We start from the raw sequence: 18,576 nt of genomic DNA on the forward strand, positions 1-18,576 counted from the left end.
ACATGGGTTGGGCAAACTTTGGCACACAGATGCATACTTCTGCTGTTGTTCATTTAATGCCAGTGAACCAGGAAGTTCCTCTGTTCAACAGGTCAAATGCGGTGATCCCCAAGCAAAGCAAGATATAGACAATCAACTTAGTTATTAGTCAAAGGGGCAAGTATGACCTTTTAGAGCAATGCAAATGTTGCCTATTGTGCATTAGTTAGAGACTATACTCTACCTAAAGAAATAGGTCCTCCCATCTGAATATGGGTGGCCATACATTCCTTGCTCATTATACTGTCTGTGTAACTCATTGAACGACAGGAACACAACTATAGGCTTCATTACTACATCATTCTACCTGCAGTGAATGTTTTCTTTTTGGGTGGTGGGGGGTGGGGGGCAAGCAGGAAATAAACAACAAAGTGTGTATTTAATGGTCTACATACTGAAGTTCCTGTATATGCTTTTAACTTGAACAAGTATTTAAAATACCTTTTGGGCGGATGACTCCATGGTTTCTTTTGAGTCCGATTTGACCATCTAACTAAGCATATTCTATTAAATATAAGCTAGTGGAAGTAATAAGTGAGTAAGAAATGTTTTATTTAGTTACAATGAAGTAACACAGCAGGGAGCAGGGAGAAATTGCAAAAAGAACATAACAATGTCTATGTCCTGATCACATAGATATAAAGCACAAGCATAAAGTGTAAAGTTCCATTCTCTTTCTTTAATTTACTCTGCATAGCTGTTGCACAGAGGTAAACAATTTAGGTGAGAATTAATTACTCAGTAAACAAAAAGTTGATAACTGCAAATACTGATAATACCCACAATATAGCAGATGGTGTTATAACATGGAGCTAAGGCTTGCATAACAGTTCAAACATACATTCAGGATGTTTTCTTAACTCCAAGGTTTTTATGAGTGCAATGATTATTGCTTCCTCTTTACTATCTGATGGTTTTGATGAGGTCCATCTATACCTGATGACTAGCAAGACCTGTAAACTATGAAATGGTTGAAATAGTAAGTGTAAGTGTAATTTTGCAATAGTTACATACATGAATTATGATTGTGGTAGCCTAGGTGTTCCCATGCTGATTGTGGCATATTGGGGATCTTAATCTGACATGCAGATTAAACTTTTTTAAGTATAATTTTAAACATTCCCAAATATTCTGTTATGTCAGAGATAATATATTGGTTTAATATTGTAAATGTTACACCTTTTTATTTGAATTTACATTTGACTAGCATATAACAGCGTATTTTAAAGACATCCGTATGTTGGGTAAAACACATAAGCAGCTAGTTAATGCTACCCCCAACTGGAGCATCCTTGCCCTCTTCAACTTGACGCCCCCGTCCTGGCACTGTCCAGCCCAGCCGCCTCTGAGGAAAGACCTCCCACTTCCAAATACGAAATGGTTTGTCCTGGATGGGAAGGACTATGTGCTATGTTGAATGCCTAGCTCTTTAAATTTGCGCTCCTCATGGCCACTCTTTCCCTCATGCTCGCTGCAGCTTTGATCTCTTAACAACAGGAACGTCATTGCTCAAGCACTGAAGGGGAGTTTTTATCGAAGGGCAGAGTCTGGTTACCTCTAGAGGGCTTCGACGGCAGTAGCTGCAGGCAGCATCCACGGAACTTCTACGAGGAGCGCACAGTCGGTCTCTATCAGCCCCCAAACTTCAGCGATTGTCTTAGGAATGGAACACCAGCTTCTTTGCTGCGAAGTGGAGACTATTAGGAGAGCGTACCAAGATACGAATTTGCTCAATGACAGAGTTCTACAAGCAATGCTCAAAGCTGAAGACAATTACCTTCCTGCCACGAACTACTTAAAATGTGTTCAAAAAGAAATTGTGCCTTACATGAGGAGAATTGTTGCCACATGGATGCTTGAGGTTCGTTCATTGTTGTAGAATATTTTCCATGGCAGATGTGTTCCATGTTCCTCGACATTCAGTAACCTTATGTAAACTTATCGCTATGCCCTTTGGACTTAGATTTATCAAATTATTTGCATGTTATAATGTGTTACTTACTACATTTCATCGCTTTGGTTGTGTACTGGTGCGTGTGTGTTACCATTTGGCCTAATAGAACTAAATCGACCTTTTAGTTGCGTTCGATAGGCTATCTCCTATAGGCTTGTGTATCAATGTATTTCCTAGAAGATTTAAGTCTTGCCATTTCGTTTCAAGATAACAGCCGAAGGATATGGTTTTAACGTATAGATTACATTAGGATAGAAGACAGAAACAAAATTAGCTAAATATTATTATAAATAAACAGCAATGTACACGTATGCAGTGCAACTAGTGCCAGTATGCGCCATCTTTGTTTCCCAGTGGCAAAGTAATCGGCGTTTAAAAAGCTGAAATAGCTCTATTACTGCTAACATTTCCATTACTTATACCATCAAAAGTATCTGGGCAGAATGTTTCTTAAGTGTGGATTGTTATTTAATATAACTTGTAGGTTATGATACTCCCTAGCTTGAAAAAGAAAGTCTCGTGAGCTCGAGAGTTTGAGACATTGTGAGATTAAGCTGTTATTAAAATAAAATCTCACGTTGTTTAAGTAATGTCTCACTTGTTATATGAAATTGTACGTTTTGCCGATCATTTACATGTTGGTTATATTGTAATCGTGCAATGGGATATAAATTTAATTATTTTTCGAAGTTGGGTGCCACTAAGAGGTCTATGTCACATGTTGCTTTTTCAGGAACACTCTGACATAATTTTAATTATTTTTTAGGCGTTACAATGCAAAAAACTTGGTCTTAATGAGCGGATCTGATAGAATATAGTCTGAACAACATTTTCATCTAAATATTATGTTGTAAAACAATTTTAAAATATTTTAAAATATTTTTTGAAAATATGACGAACTACAAATTTCTGTGGAAGCCATGCGGTTGACGCCACCTTTGTGTGTCTGAAAGAGACGTCTGCAATTACTTTTGACATTTCCGCAACATATTCAGCACCGATATATAGATTAAATCCTTTATGTTTTAGCAATAACATTTTCTTTTAAGTGAGTTTATGAAAACTACATTACTTTGCTTTCGTCTAATTTGTGTCTTTCCGGTTTTCACAGGTCTGTGAAGAACAGAAATGCGAAGAGGAGGTTTTTCCCTTGGCTATGAATTACTTGGACAGATTTTTGTCCGTTGAGCCGACAAAGAAAACAAGATTACAGTTACTGGGAGCCACTTGCATGTTTTTGGCATCAAAAATGAAGGAAACCATTCCTTTAACAGCTGAGAAGTTGTGTATATACACCGACAATTCAATCCGACCTGGCGAGTTACTGGTACGATTACTTAACTTTTCATATACCATTTTCCTACAATGCATGAAACAGTAGAATTAGAAGTAGAAGTAGACTACTAATATTTGCAGCTCATATTTTCAGTTTTTAACATTACTGTGTATATTCGCATGCAACTTCTTTATGAATGTATTGTTACATTGTATATTGCCCAACTCTACATGTCAAACCGTCTTTTGTAACAACGTGACTTTAAATACATGTAGAAAGAAGAAACAACAAAAGAACAGTTTGGACCTGATCAAAACTATATAATTTTTGGATTATTTTCGTAATACTAGTGGCAATGCTAGAACGCTAGAGGCACTCCAGTAAGGATTAGTGTTGCGCAGTAGTGCTCCATCACCCTCTAGTGGTTGGTATAGCCTAGGCTACTTCACTGAGCTTTTGTCATAGCTTGTCAAGGCTAGTCTCTCACTCTCTTTCTCTCTCACCCTCTCCCTCTCTCAGCAAATGGAGCTACTTGTGCTGAACAAGCTGAAATGGGATCTAGCGTCAGTCACTCCACACGATTTCATTGAACATTTCCTCTCCAAACTTCCCATTCATCAGGACACCAAGAAAATCCTTCGCAAACATGCTCAGACCTTTGTGGCCCTCTGTGCTACAGGTATGCATGGCTGTTGCAGGGTTCAATCTCTTAATGCTGCTCTGTGTGCTTATACATTGAGGGTAAACAGTTGATGTTCTCAGGATGCTGTGTATATGGATTGCTTAAGCGGGCAAATAGTTGGAATCATATTTCACCTCATCTGTGACTTTACCCCCCTTTGTCTCTACTTTCCAAATGTGTTATGTGCTATACCCCTTAATATTCCATGTGCACAGGACAGCACTAGTGCTTTTATCTCACTTATTTAAGGAATTTTATGAGTTTCAGAAAGTTGAGATCATGTGTGGCATGATGGATTGTGAGAGAGACCCCTGGTTGGGACGGCCACTCCAGTGGTCAGGGGATCAGATTCCCTCCCCCCTCTTTTGTTTGTTGACTCACAGTGAGGACCTCAGGATGATACTTAGCCTCTCTGTGTGCCAGGGCACTGGCCAATCTCCATCCACTGGAAATCTCTTTAGCTGAGGCTCGGACAATAGGGGAGGCCCAGACTCCTGCGGCCAGTGGAGAGGGGCTGGACTGCAGTGTTGGGGGGTGGGGGGAGGGGGTTTGCATAAGGTGATATGAAAAAGAATTCCTCGGACATAGGCCTCCAGTCTGCCTCCTTCCCCCAGACAAAAGTGGATTTGTGTTGGACGAAGCCCCCTTTGTGCTGTGGTAGGTCAGGGGGAAAACCTAACTTGTGGTTTGCTGTTTGAAGTTACTGCTTAATTGAGGAGATTGAATGGGCTCAGTCTTGGGCTCCCTTGGTGGTTGTGTGTGTGAGCGAGAGCGTCTTGCCTGTAAAGGTTGTTTGAGGTGGCTTATGGGCATGTGGATGGATATAGGGTAAGAAGTTACCCAAATCTGCAGGAAAGAACCCAAAATAAGTGCATAGGGCCAACGTCCTGGTTTGTGATTGATTAAGCCAAGCATTGCCATGTAGCAGAATTTAGATAAGTTCATTAAAGAGGGGAAAACAGCAACGTTGAGCACAGTCTCGTGGTTATTCCTCTTTTGTAAGGGTCCTTGTGTACATTTGCATATGGCCAGATGCACCGCTAGCTCTCACCAGCTCTTTTATTTGGCGTCAGGGACAATTTCTTCTTCCCAAATTTGATTGGCCCTAGCAAAATACTTTCAAGCTCCCTCACTCAACAAGGAGTGCAGGAGATGACCCTTTTACTTCCCCTCCCCCTTCCCATGAGAGGAGGCTCAGTTTTGTCTTTCCTTCAGGGTGGCTGGCATTCCTACAGCTCTCAAAAGAGCTACAGCCATTTACCCCCCACCCCCATTTCTTGATGCAAGTGGGTAGGACTGGGTAGCCAGAATATGAGCCCAAAAATAATGGGGCTACCCTCCTGCTTTCATGCTAGTGTCAAGTTGGATTCATCTTGCTGTGTGCTCTTGGTTCGCCGCCTTTCAGAGTGGCGCAGCAAGTTGAAGAAGAGGAAGCTGACAACAAAACACTCACGACACTATGTAGCGGGCGTGCCACTTGAAGGCTTTAAGACTCCTGTAGTTAATATGCTAAAAGGACTGGCTAGTCCTTGTACTGGTGCGTGGCGTTAGCCTAGATGAGTAGCCTAGCATCGTGAGTTGCTACTCTGGGAAGTTGCTAGACACCCAATTCCACCATTGTTTCTTTCCTTTTGTGTTCGTATGTATGGAAAGGCACGGGAGAAGATTTATAATCTACTGAACCATTTGAAAAGCGGATGTTAGACATTATGTTTCCAGAGAGAGGTCCAACTGGGGGGATTTAAATGGTGATTTATGACAGGTCGGGCAGGGGGAGGGGAACTGATATCCATATTTGCGGTTTCTCTTTCTTTCTCTCTCTGTTTTTGGATTGTGAAAAGCTGTATATTATGTCATTGGATTTTGCTTACCTTAGTAAAATGAATATGACTATTTAGATAAATATGAAAAGATTTCAGGTGTTTCTAAGCAAAACTAGCACTTACCCCATACCACATGAGCTACTCTCTTCAGACCTGGCTAATGCAATGGATGAGGTGCTTTGAATGGCCTACAAACATTAGTCGTGCCTGGTTCTGGTCTTTGTCTAGGTTTTGTGCATGTGCCTGGGCAGTCAGTGGCCTAGTGGTTTTTCAGAATGACAATGCTACAGGCCCATTAACAAGGCTGCTTTTTGAGGATCCTTCATGCCAGGAATGTGAATAGTGTCTTTTGTCTGGCAATGGCAATGTCTCACCTTGTTCTCTCGCTCCTCTCTTCTGTCTGCAGACGTTAAGTTCATCGCAAACCCACCCTCTATGATTGCTGCTGGGAGCGTGGCGGCTGCCGTACAGGGCCTCCACCTGAAGAGCCTGGACGTGTCACTCACCTCCCAGAACCTCACAGAGCTGCTGTCACAGATCATCAAGAGTGATCCGGTAAGTCCTGGCTACTACATGATGCTGTAAAATGTGTGGGCAGGACGAAGGAGTTGCCGTTAAGAATGGCTTGGGTGCAGACGCTCCGTCCCAGCACTAGCATTACGTCAATGTGCTAAAAATCCCCTGGTCCATTGTGCCTATTGTTATTGATCAGGGGGTGGGAGCTGGGCTCTTATGGTGGCAGAGGCATGGGAAAGAGACTGCTAAGGGGAGGAGAGAGGAAGCTATGTGAATACCTGTATTTAACACAAGACCTCCTGTTCATCAAAGCCCTTGCAGGGGGGGTGGTGAGAGCCCATGCTCCGACATAGCAGACTCGCGCGGCAGTTTCACTTAGTGAAAGCCTATAAAACCACAAAACTATAAACATTTACAGCTTCAGAGAAATATATCTGTTGGATTGACAACTCTTACTACAGTATGGCGGCACTTGTAAGGTGCAACTAGGCAATAGTGTGGCAAGATGGCCGGAGAGAATGGGGAGGCATTTGGGCAGCAGCCCTACTGGGTTACAAACCCATATGTCCCAAATTTCATCATCAGTCCCACTCTTGTGCGAGCTGTTGGACGCGCAGAACTTCTCAAGCCTCATTCTCACACCCAGGCGGCTCCAGTTTCCTCAGGCCTCTTTGATGCGAGTAATTAGAGCCCAAATCATTAGCGTGAGTTTCCCTGTAGGGCACTCCTTCCCTGCACAGTGGCTCAGGCCTGCTCAGGCCTCGGCCAAGTGAATGGCTTTACCCTCCCATTGTCTTGGGGGGGGCCAGGGCCTGGTGGCAGCAGATTGGGTTTCTGCTGTTCCTTTCTTGAGGCAGCCCCCCTAATCCAGCTGCTCCTTCCCCTGTGCCCACAAAGCTTTCCACTGGGGTTGAAGGGCAGGAATGGAGGTTCATTTTGATAGATTTTACAGGCCATTTTTTACATTTTTATTGGCCTGTGTGGGAGTGGAAAATACCACAATGAAAGATAATTTGGTTATCATGGTGCTGAATGAAGTGAATGAACATGGAAGTGCAAACAATAAAACGTTGGCTTGGTTTTTGGCACGTGTCTCCACCAGCCTTTTCAGTTGCAGATGCACCTGGTCTCACTTCCTGTGGCTGATCAACAGGTGGCATATGCTGCTGCAGTGTTTCCGCCTGTGCTGACTCTCTCTCTCTCTCTCTCTCTCTCTCTCTCTCTCTCTCTCTCTCTCTCTCTCTTTCTCTTTGTCCGTCCACAGGACTGCCTCCGGGCCTGTCAGGAGCAGATCGAGTCCTTGCTGGAGACGAGTCTGCGGCAGGCGCAGCAGCAGCACGCCGGCTCCACAGAGACGAAGAGCATGGAGGAGGAGGTGGACCTCTCCTGCACCCCGACGGACGTGCGAGATGTGAACATTTGAGTGGGGAGGATGAGAGGCCGTGCGACGATTCGGCGAGAGGCTTTTTCAGGAAGAGAGGGAGAGACGGAGGAGGATGATGCTTTGCGGTCACTCAGCACCCCTGTACTCCCACGGACGCTCTAGTGCTCGCGGCATAGTGCTTGACCCCCCCCCTCCCCACACACACCCCCAAGCCCCCCCACCCCCCACCCCCCCCTGGGGGGCCAAGAGAAGGGATCAATGCTTTGCTCACATGCGGTCACTTTGGCTCTTTTTCCCCTCAATCCAGTTTATGGAAACATAAATTGGGCAAAATCAATTGACTGTTTTGTTTTTCACAATAATCTTGAGAGAACTACCGAAATAGAATATTGTCTGCCATACAGATCCGCATCATATGAAATCTTATGTGCGTTGTAGACCTTATTTTGGAATCAGGCTGCACAGAAATTATTTGACAATTTCAAAAAGCTAACATAACTAAAAAAAAAGTTTACTGAGGACATCTGTTCAATGACAGAAATGTTTTTGAAGAGTCAGATGCCTCATAGCTAAGGCAGGCGGTCCACCCAGGCCAAAGCCAAGGCCTTGATCTGCATTAAACCAAACAAGAAGGGTCTCAACTGGACAGATATTTAATGTAGTGAGTATGTTACCTAGGTGTTGACTTCCTGATTGTCATCACTACATTTAATTTGTAAATTTGAAGGCTGTAAATTGGTCGTGTGATCCATACAGCTAAAAACCTTTGTATGATGACAATAGGCACACTATTGAGGTTCAGTTTATCAAAAATGGACAGAGTAGTGCAGGTGTATTGTGCACAGTATGCAGAGTAACTTTGAAAGACCATTTTAAAATATTGTCATTATTGCAAGCCTCCTCTCCAAGGGTAACCAGTCGTCCATGTTACTATGCTGTCTTATGTTTTCTAAAACCATTCCACCTAAAAGCACTTTTCAGTCAATAATGCATTACTGACTATTTTGAGTACAGCATAGAAAACCAGTACATGGAATGGTGGAAAATACTGGCAATTTGCAATGCAGAGCTAATCTAACCTCTGTGGTTTCAGGAAAGGCATGACAGCAGAGTGAGACATTTTTTTAAACTGCCTGTCCAGCTCTAGAGAGTAAGACTCAGCATTTATATCCTAATGTTTAAAACAAAACAACAAAAAAAAAAGCTATCTGGGTCTTAGTCAGACACGATGATGACCTCACAGTGTACATTGTTTCACGTTTCATGACACACGTTCACGACCATTGCATTCTCTGTTGCTTGAATTGCATCTGAAGCATATTGAAACACTAGAATAATGTAATTTATAGTTATATTAAGCGTTAATGACTATTTATTGCAAAACATATTCTCTTTTCAAGGCCAGTGTGGATTATGACAGAATGGTTAGTCTCTATGATTATTTAAACCTGTTCAGTGCACAATTGCTAACAAACTAGTCATAGATAGAGTTGTTGACGTAATGCAATAAGTACTCAGTTGTATGGCCTCGGAAAGAGTCTTTTTCTCTCACTTGTTTTTAAAACCATAAAACCATGATGAATCAGTGTACATCGGAAATTCGAAGAGGAAAAATGACTAAGTGTTACCCATTTTTCAACTGTACAATTGATAAGGTTATTAGATGATTTTGCACAAACTCAAAGATGTCTGCTGCCATTTGTCGGAGGGCAGTGAAAGATACAATTTGTGGGAAATAACTGAAAAATGAGTTGCTGAGGGAGAATCGAACTGATGGCATGAAGTAAGAGAAAAAGTGCCGAATCATTGAGTGATTGTACAGTTAAAAAGCAAGAAAGGTGGAACGAACACTCCTTATACTGAGCTGCTATGGAGGTATTCCCAGCAAATATTGATGACTTTAAAAGAAAAAAGAAAAATGCTTTTTTCTCTTATAAAACTGTTTGCTGCTATTTTGTGAATATGTTTTTATTACAGTGTCAATATACTGCCATGTAATAGGTTTTAATTTTCTCATAGAAAATGATATTATTGACATCGTTGTTTTGTAGTGTGTTTTTATGTGATATGCATTTTTTTTTCCTTAATGTGATATGCGCGCTATTCCAAAAAAAAGGAAAAAAGAAAGAAAAATAGAAAAAGTTCCTGTTTTTTCCACTATACCTCATGACTATTTACAGGATTTTTGTTCATTTAGTCCAGGTTTTCCTTTCCTCCTGACTTTTTATTTTGTCAGTTTATTTCCATGTAGATGTTTTGAAATTGAGCTAAATGAAAACCATGTATCCGAATGGGTCCTGCAGGGAGTTGGTTGAGGCAGAGTGTAATTGGTGCCATTGATTATTGAACTCTTCGAGTTGCTAACTGTTTCATTGAAAGAGACTGTAATGCCCCATTAGGCCGATAATGGCCCATGTATATATTTATAAAGTTTTTTTCTGTTTTGTACAAATTGAAAATATATATTATAGATTTTAAAAAATGGCAGGTCTTCTCATGAAGCCATAGTTTTTGTTTTTCCTGGTAATTCTACAACACCATCCTTATTTTGATGTACTTCGAGTACTCCGTTTGTAATGGCAGGTATTTGGCATTTTTCAATCAAGTGTATCAACTGCACAATAAACAAAAACACAATATGACCAAGACTATTTGCATTGTCTCTCCCAAACTGAAACCAAAAGTCGATTAGACCACTTGAATTGGCATTTTATCTTATCCCATATAAGGCTATTCAGGAAACTGAAGTGATAGAAAAGCCTTGAGCACAGGATTACTGTAGCTTCCCTCAGCTTCTGTTAGTGTAGAGATATGCCTCCCATAGTTCCCTTTTACAGTGCTGCTATTCAGGCCACATGCAGTCCAATTGGAGTAGAGGGCAGAGTTCATGATCTTTTTTTCTTTTGTGCTGCTTGCAAACCCAGGACCCAGAAGGATGAGTCATTTGTTTTCTATCACGACCAGCAATTACGTTTTTAAAAAAAAAAAAAATATTTTTATTTGTCTGTTTGTTTGGTATTTTACCTCAGAGACATCTACATGACTTTACTGATAAAAGAAACCCATTCAGTTTCTTGGTAACAGAGGGCACATGTTCTCTGATGTCTCTGAAGTAGAGATGATTGGTTGTCAGGCTTTGATTTGCTTGAGTGTCAGGCACGTCTTACACAGTGACATCAGGTTGGAGACTGTGTACAGACTGCTAGTGTCATTGAAGATGGTAGTGATAAGCTAATGGGGAGGCAGACAGGCCAACTGTAAAGATTGCTTTGTGATTTTATGACTTTGGTTTGGTCTGAAATGCACATTACTCCAAATTTGTGCGCAATACAGTATGTTTAAAACATCATTTTAAGGTAAAATAAAATGGAAAAAATTTAATTCAATGGGCTCGTTCATTTGTGTGTGTGTGTCTGGCTTTCTGTCTTTTTAGGGTATTTGTGTGTGAGTGTGTGTGTGCGTGTGGGTGTGGGTGTGGGTGTGTAAGTGCGAAACTGAGACTGTACATGCTATTTTGTTATGCATGGAATGCCTTTGATCTGCAGTTTATGCAGAGGGAAAGAGAAACCATGAATCACTAATCTGTTCCCACAGTCCACTCAAAATGAGCAGGACAAACAGTGGCTAAGAGCAGTTGTGTGGGAGGCTTACGAGAGAGAGAGGGGAGGGCATTTGCGGAGGGCAATCATTGTCATATCTGACTGACTTGTACTGACTTCTAGCTAACAATAATGATTCAAAATGACATACAGTGACTTACTTTAAAAGTCATTGCTGTGTTCTGAATAGCATTCAGATTGTTCATTTCTCTCTCTCTCTCTCTCTCTCTCTCTTTCTCGCTCTCGCTCTGTCTCTCGCTTTCTCTTTCTCTCTCTGTCATTCACTCCCGCCCCTTCCCCCATAGTGTAAAACATGAAGGCCAGATACTTCAACATTCATACTGAAACCAAGGCAAACACGGGGCTGAAACCAGGGCAGGACATTTTATATGCCCACCAGACATAGGCCTACTGTACTTTGAAAAGGATCTTGATCTCATGTGGACTCTGAGGATCGATTAACCATACTGTATGCTAAACAGGGTTCTAGGTTGTTGCACAAAACAAATAAATTGGGTGATTTTTGGACATTTGCAGTTATCTAATTAATTGTGAGAATTAGGAATCTGCAATAACACTCTAAAGATCAATGAAAACAGAGCTGTGACTTTAGTGAAAGTATCTGTTAGGCATATGTGTTTGAAAAAAAGGGTAGAAAAAGTCATTTCAGGGCAATGCTAATTGTGTTCTGGTTTACTCTGTGTGTAAAGTTGGGTTGAATCAGTGCTATTCAGCTTTCAGCCAACAGGTGGCACTCAGGCTATGGCAATTCACTGTAACTGGAGAACAGTGGGTCAAACTATGGTAATTAATGATTGGCATGTTAAGTTAATAGGTGAATCTGTGTGGGGTCACTGGCTAACTTGTAATTTGACTCACTGCACCCATCGTATCTGGAAAAAAGAGTTGCATTGTCCAGGGCTAAGATCCAGGAAAGGAGAATGAAGTCTTTTTCTCAACAAGGCTAATGCATTTCCCCAGATGTCACTCTACAATTTCACAAATTCCTGGAGTTCTTTGAAGTTATGAAGACATTTTTCATGAGAAGTATCATGCTGTCAGCTGTACTTCACCAATAAAGGCATTAAACAATTCTATATGAGAATTTTTAGCAGTGAGCGTGATTTTAAACCATGTCTAAACTTCACCATACAAAGTATATTGTTCCTCTATATAAGACTTATTCTGAATACAGGATGCAAAAATATGTGAATATACAGATGTTTCTTTAAATTCCTTAATAAATGGTATACAGTCGGATAACTCTGAAGGAGTTTCTGAAAGAACTTTTAAATGATGATTTTATAAAGCATGCACATAAATTCCACTAGAGGTCCCTGGTACACAAGTAGAAAGGTTCCTGTACATGTGTCCAAATGTGTCTGTAGCGCATACACACGAGAATGGCACAGAATGGTTTCTAAACTCAGACTCAAACATGCTTGGGGAGACTAAATAAAATATGAAGATGAGTTGAATACAAATGGCCATAACTATGTGACCTCTGTTTGAATTTCATTTTTTATATAGGCTACTTAACGTTAATTGCAGCAAATTGCTTCAATTTAATTTTATGACTGTTAAATGTAATCAATTTAAATCCAGATAGGTATCATTACAAAATAAGTATACTTCAGGTGAATAAAACTTCACATGGAAAATGCAAAGTAAAAGTCACTGAGAGCTCATGAGTTATTTACCATATCTACAGATGCATTACTATACTGTATATTAAAGATAAAAAAAACACCCATGTTAAAAACAGGATTTGTATGTGTCAATATAAAAAAGTTACAGCATCTGCAAAACAGTGGGCAGTAAAAACAGCACAAAAACTGTCACACCAGACATAAACAGCAGGTGGAGCCAAATCTAAAGGAACTCAGGTCTTTAGAAACCCTCTAGGAATTCCCAGTTGGCATGTCTTACTTCTTGCTTGAACAAGGATTATGTTGCCCATGAGAATGACTGATTTATATGGTTAATTGGTACTTTCTTTAAAAGGTCTTAAAGGCTACAAGCAGGTAATGCCTTTTAGTTTAGTTTCTCAAAAAACCTTGTAAGGAATATTCTTTTGGATTCTCAGTTTTGAGAGTTGCTTTAAAGCAAGCTTCACCTTCATAGCACAAATAGCCAGGTCAAACATGCTAGCTAACTGCACTAATGGGAGTGGATGTGTGTCACATCATATGGCCAGCTATTCACACGTTAACTGGAGGAGTAAGGTGACAGTGGACCCCACCCACACACTACACTCCAGTCCTCAGCCAGACTTCTGGCTGTCTAGCCCACACTGAGTTTTGGCCCTTTGGCCATTTAGCATTGGTCATCTTAAGGTTAAACTTCAGAGGATGTATTTCCTGCAACGATTAAAGAGATTCGGCATACCACCATAAATCCTCAACAGCTTCTGCAGATGCACTGTATAAAATGTGCTAATCTGTTACATAGCTGTGTGGTTTGGTGACTGCACAGCACAAGAGAGGAAAACACTTGAGAGGGTGGCTGGCCCAGCAGATCATAGGGGCAAATCTCCTGTCAGTGCAGGACATCTTTGAGAAGAGGATCATCAAATGGGCTAAGAATGTCATCAGGGATCCCACACGCAAATTCTTTGTCCAGATGACATCTGGAAAATGGTACAGGAGTTTGGCTGCCAGGACATCCAGACTCAGGGACATCCTATTCTCCCAGACTGTGAAACTGATCAACAGTCACACTAACCACTATCACTACCACCTGTGCTGTGCCATCAGAACAAGAGCACCCCATTGCTTAACAGCTCTATGCAAGTTACTACCGGAACTTTCAGACATCGCCACACTATACTGAAACCAGCACACCACACATACAAGACACTCGTCACTATATCATTCAAATATATGTTTGTACTTACTATTCTATATTTTGTATATAGAGCACTTATTGCTGAGTATTTATTGTCTTTTTATGCATATTCCTCAAGTTCCCTGTGTGGAATGCACTAAGAAAGAATTCCATTGTGCAGAAATGCATAGATGACAATAAAGTAAGTAACTATCTATCTATCAAACCATAAAGGTATTGCATAGATCTGGAGAGAGTGAGGAAGTATACACACATTCATTTCAGTGGCTCACACTAGGCCAGCTATAGCTAAAAGTATACTTAATTGGTGACAGTCATCTTCAAAAATGGCGCATGACAGGTGCTCACATATGGCCACATTTTTACAAACAAGCCAATTAGGTGCCATCTGTACAGGGTCTACTGACACGAAGGAGCAGAAACACACAAAGACAGAAAACACAGCCCAAAAGTACAACCCACAGACAATGTTCAAGATGTTGTAGAATGGACGGACTATTTAAACACAGTATTTTACCTTGTTCTGTGGTGTTACAGTAACATAGAAGGAATGCAATACTCAAATGCTATTTTACAAGCCCATTTACAACCCAATAATTATACCGGGGACTGAAATGGCCCATTTTAGCAGATATCTAGCACCCCTGGCACCTACATGAATATTTAAGTTAGCTTTACGCTGATTGGCTGCATTGTAGCCAAAGGTCGTTCATGATAGGCTCAAGCTACATCTACCTGAGGCCATATCCACACTAGCTCGGATTGGTTTGTATCCGACACACTTTTGTTATGATTCGCCCTCCCGTCCACATTAGACCATCCTATCCAAGTCCCTGGAGCGGAGCAGGTTGGCCGGCCGGAGACCCCGAACTCCATCAGAGGGAGGGTTCCCATCAGAGGGATGGTTTGCATCACAGTCTGTGTTCTGCATCACACTCTGCCTTTGTTCAGATTTGCCCATTTGTAATGATCATTTTAAAGTCAGAGATTTGCATGTTAAAATGCAGCGAACTCTCTTTATTCAACAAAGCCAAAGTGAAAACGACTTTCCATTCTATATTTGCTACCTGCTAAACGCCTTTGGTGTATTGGAGCTGAAGAGGAGTACTCGGTGTCAGATCCTGGTCTGTGACTCCCGTATGGAGCATAATAGTCTAGCCATACAAAACAGAGAGGAGAATGCCAGAAGCCACCATCAGGGTAATCTGTAATCTCCTTCACCTTGCCCTGCCCTCTTACTTGCTCCTAGTGTCTGATCTTCCACCTTTGAAGGTGCGTACTGAAAAAGATACATTTGCTATCGGTCAGCATCTTTACAGAGGTGGCAGGAGCTGTCGGATTTAACTCAAATTGACCTAAACAGGCGTCTTTACCTAAAACATAACAAAATAATGTTCATCCTGATAACCTGGACACTTGTTTGGCATGCTAACTCGCATGTAAGTCTTTCTTGTAAACATTACAGACAATGGCAGTATTTTGTGAAGCTTCATACTGAAAAAAGAATCTCTGTTTCTCTTTGGCAGCATCTATAAACAGTGGCTGAAAATCATTTCAGGGCAAGGGTAATTTCCCATCACTTTTACAATAAAATCATTCTGGTTTCACAGGGGTCTCGCTATGGAGGCACAGCACCCTCTAGTGGAGGCCTCACTTATAAAGACTTTGAAATCCACCGAAAGTATTTGTTATGAATACAAGAGTGACTAAACCCACTTAGCATTTCATTGGTCAGTTTGCATCTCCCCGTTTCCCCTTGTTGTGTCTAATCAGTCATATTAGACCATGGGGCAGAGCAGTTACCTGGCTTCATTCCACCGTTTGCTGTCCATCAAGAAACCAGGATCCAAATATCTCTGTTCTTTTGAGTGTGGGTTTGAGTGATGGAGCAAAAACATGATTGTTTAGATACTGATGAATGATAAAGGCTCATTCTGATCTGTATTGTTTGAATAGGTTTAAAATGAGAGATGCCTAGGGCGGCGCTCTGGCGCAACAGGCTACAGCCCCCGTACCATGTACGGGCCTGAGTGCCCACGGGGACCCCGGTTCGAGTCCGACCTGCGGTTATTTCCTGATCTCGCCCCATCTCTCTGTCACTCTCCACTGTCCTGTCCAAATAAAGGCAAAAAAGCCCAAAAAATATACTTTGAAAAAAAAAAAAAGAAAAGAGAGATGCCTCAAAGTTTCCAAAACCTCTTGACCTTGAAGAAGTTCTCCTCATGAGACCGTCTAAATGTTGCCTTGGATTGATTCAGTTCTCAGGTGTAATTGAGACGCAAACGTGTAAATATGATCTTAATCGACTTCCCTTTACACATTAAAAAGGCTGTTTCATGTGGATCAGTGAGGGGGAAATCAGCGGCTTCCTTTCGTGAAATATTTCTGCACCATCAGATGTGAACCTCCGGGCTTGAGAGGAAGAGGGGCGTGGGCGAGGCCGAGGGAAAGCGCTACCTGTTCAAAGCCTCGTGAGGCCGATGTGAGTCCTAAGGTGGTGGTGGTGATGGAGGTGGTGGAGGGTTGTTGTGTGAGCAGCGCACATCAATCAAGCATCCCACATGTGTGACCCGCTATCATCCCCCATATGCCATAGCCTCCCTACCTTGTACCCTCCGCCACTGAAAGACCAAGATCTGATATGGATGCCAACGCGTTTGATCAAGAGGCCCTGCTAATGAAAAGAGACGTCGTCTTCTGCTCAAGCTGCAGATCGGATCTGATGCGTTTGTGTGAGTTGGGGTGTGGCCTGAGCAGCTTTGATGAATGTGATGTGATGCTTCAGGCCCCTAAGGCCATGTCGCTCTCCTGTGATATGAGACGTGTGTGTGTGTGTGTGTGTGAGTGTGTGTGTGTGTGTGTGTGTGTGTCTCTCTGTGTGTGTGTGTGTGTGTGTGTGTGTGTGAGCGGTGTGTGTGTGTGTGTGTGTGTGTGTGTGTGTGAGAGTGTGTGTGTGTCTGTGTCTGTGTCTGTGTCTGTGTGTGTTATCCCAGGACAACATCTACCTGACCGCACTAACACTGAGCTGAGGGGAAATGCTTCAACAAGCCTCCCAGCCGAGGGACCAGCTCAAAACATGGCACAGGCCACAGGGACTGGAGCTAAGGCACTGGACAAATAGTCCACCACATCGGTCACGCTTGATTGGACAAAAGAAAAACCATCCAGCTTTTCAAAGAGCTGGTTGACACTGTGGTTTGGTATTTGACATGGTGAAAAAAAAATGGTGACAAGCAGTGTCTTGGCTGATTTCTCTCTGACTAACCATCTGTTAAGAAATTTGTTTTCAGCTCCAACATCTCCTGACCCCTTTTTGTTTTCGATGAAGGCCTGACTGCACAAGTCGAATGCTGTGTGCTGTATGAGTGCCTCTGAAGAAGAATGGGAATATTTGTTGCCTCCCACTGGAAATGTGAAAACATGTTGGAGGAATGTGGTGGCAATACTGCTGACCTTTGGAGAACAGAAGTCCCATTTCCTCTACCCACCACGGAGACTATTAATCGCTCATACTCCGGAGGTGTGACTACTGGCTCACACTCTTTAAGTGTCTCTCATCACCTGGTCACCCGATCAGTGCACAAACATGCCACCTTCTTCACTTTTTAATTAGGGTGCACTCTTTTAGAGAGGGACTGTTTCTCCTTGATGAAAAGAGGCCTGACATTCACATGCACATCGTTATGATTTTTTAAAGCAATAGTATGCTTGAATATACCACTTTTTAATGATTTAAAAGCAAATTGTTTTGGTTTTATTCTCCAATTTGTCCTAACTCCATGGTTGCTTATGGTTGTTTGCTTGTTACTTTTAAACCAAGACTCTTTATTTCTGTTTTCATATTGATTGATAAGATTTGTAAATATATGTAGCCTATATGGCAATAGATGTGCAAAAGAGGCATTTTTTTGCCTTAAAGATTGAGAAGCTAATGAGACGTGCATTAAGGACATAATTCTCCCATGGCAGTCGCCATTGTGTTTTACCATCATGCAGAACTTTTTGGGGTCATTATCTTAGGTGACTAAACTAACTACACTTTAAAACTGAATCATCTATAAAGCATCTTTTACCTGCCCACAGGATGAGAGTGCACACAACAGTCAAGTTCAAGGTGGCTGAGCAGTTATGAGGTCTCAAGGGAAAGGAGCAGAGTAGTTCTTATTTGGAACTGGGACATTACCTAGAAAGTGACTCTTGGTCTGCACTTGTTTGCCTCTTGGGAACACCTGTCTGTGGTTGGTGATTACACAACTGCAGTCTGCATTATTTCCCTTCTCTGAGATCCTTGCCATAGCTCTAAATGCAGCTCTGTGGAAAGGAGGATACACGTATAAGGATGTCTGTGTGTGTGTGTGTGTGTGTGTGTGTGTGTGTGTGTGTGTGTGTGTGTGTGTGTGTGTGTGTGTGCGTGTGCGTGTGCGTGTGTGTCTGTGTGTGTGTGTGTGCGTGCACA

General features: G+C 41.9%; 1 protein-coding gene across 1 annotated transcript; it reads left to right on the top strand.

Moving 5' to 3' along the window:
- The first annotated feature begins 1,466 nt into the window (after positions 1 to 1,466).
- On the top strand, positions 1,467 to 11,060 carry ccnd1 (cyclin D1). Its single transcript, XM_042110618.1, has 5 exons — positions 1,467 to 1,900; positions 3,105 to 3,320; positions 3,789 to 3,948; positions 6,181 to 6,329; positions 7,555 to 11,060. Exons 1-5 carry the CDS (start codon positions 1,703 to 1,705, stop codon positions 7,711 to 7,713), a joined length of 882 nt encoding a protein of 293 aa, XP_041966552.1. The 5' UTR covers positions 1,467 to 1,702; the 3' UTR covers positions 7,714 to 11,060.
- Positions 11,061 to 18,576: the final 7,516 nt, after the last annotated feature.

This window comes from Alosa sapidissima, chromosome 11 (assembly GCF_018492685.1).
Source record: "Alosa sapidissima isolate fAloSap1 chromosome 11, fAloSap1.pri, whole genome shotgun sequence".
Classification (NCBI taxonomy): domain Eukaryota; kingdom Metazoa; phylum Chordata; class Actinopteri; order Clupeiformes; family Clupeidae; genus Alosa; species Alosa sapidissima.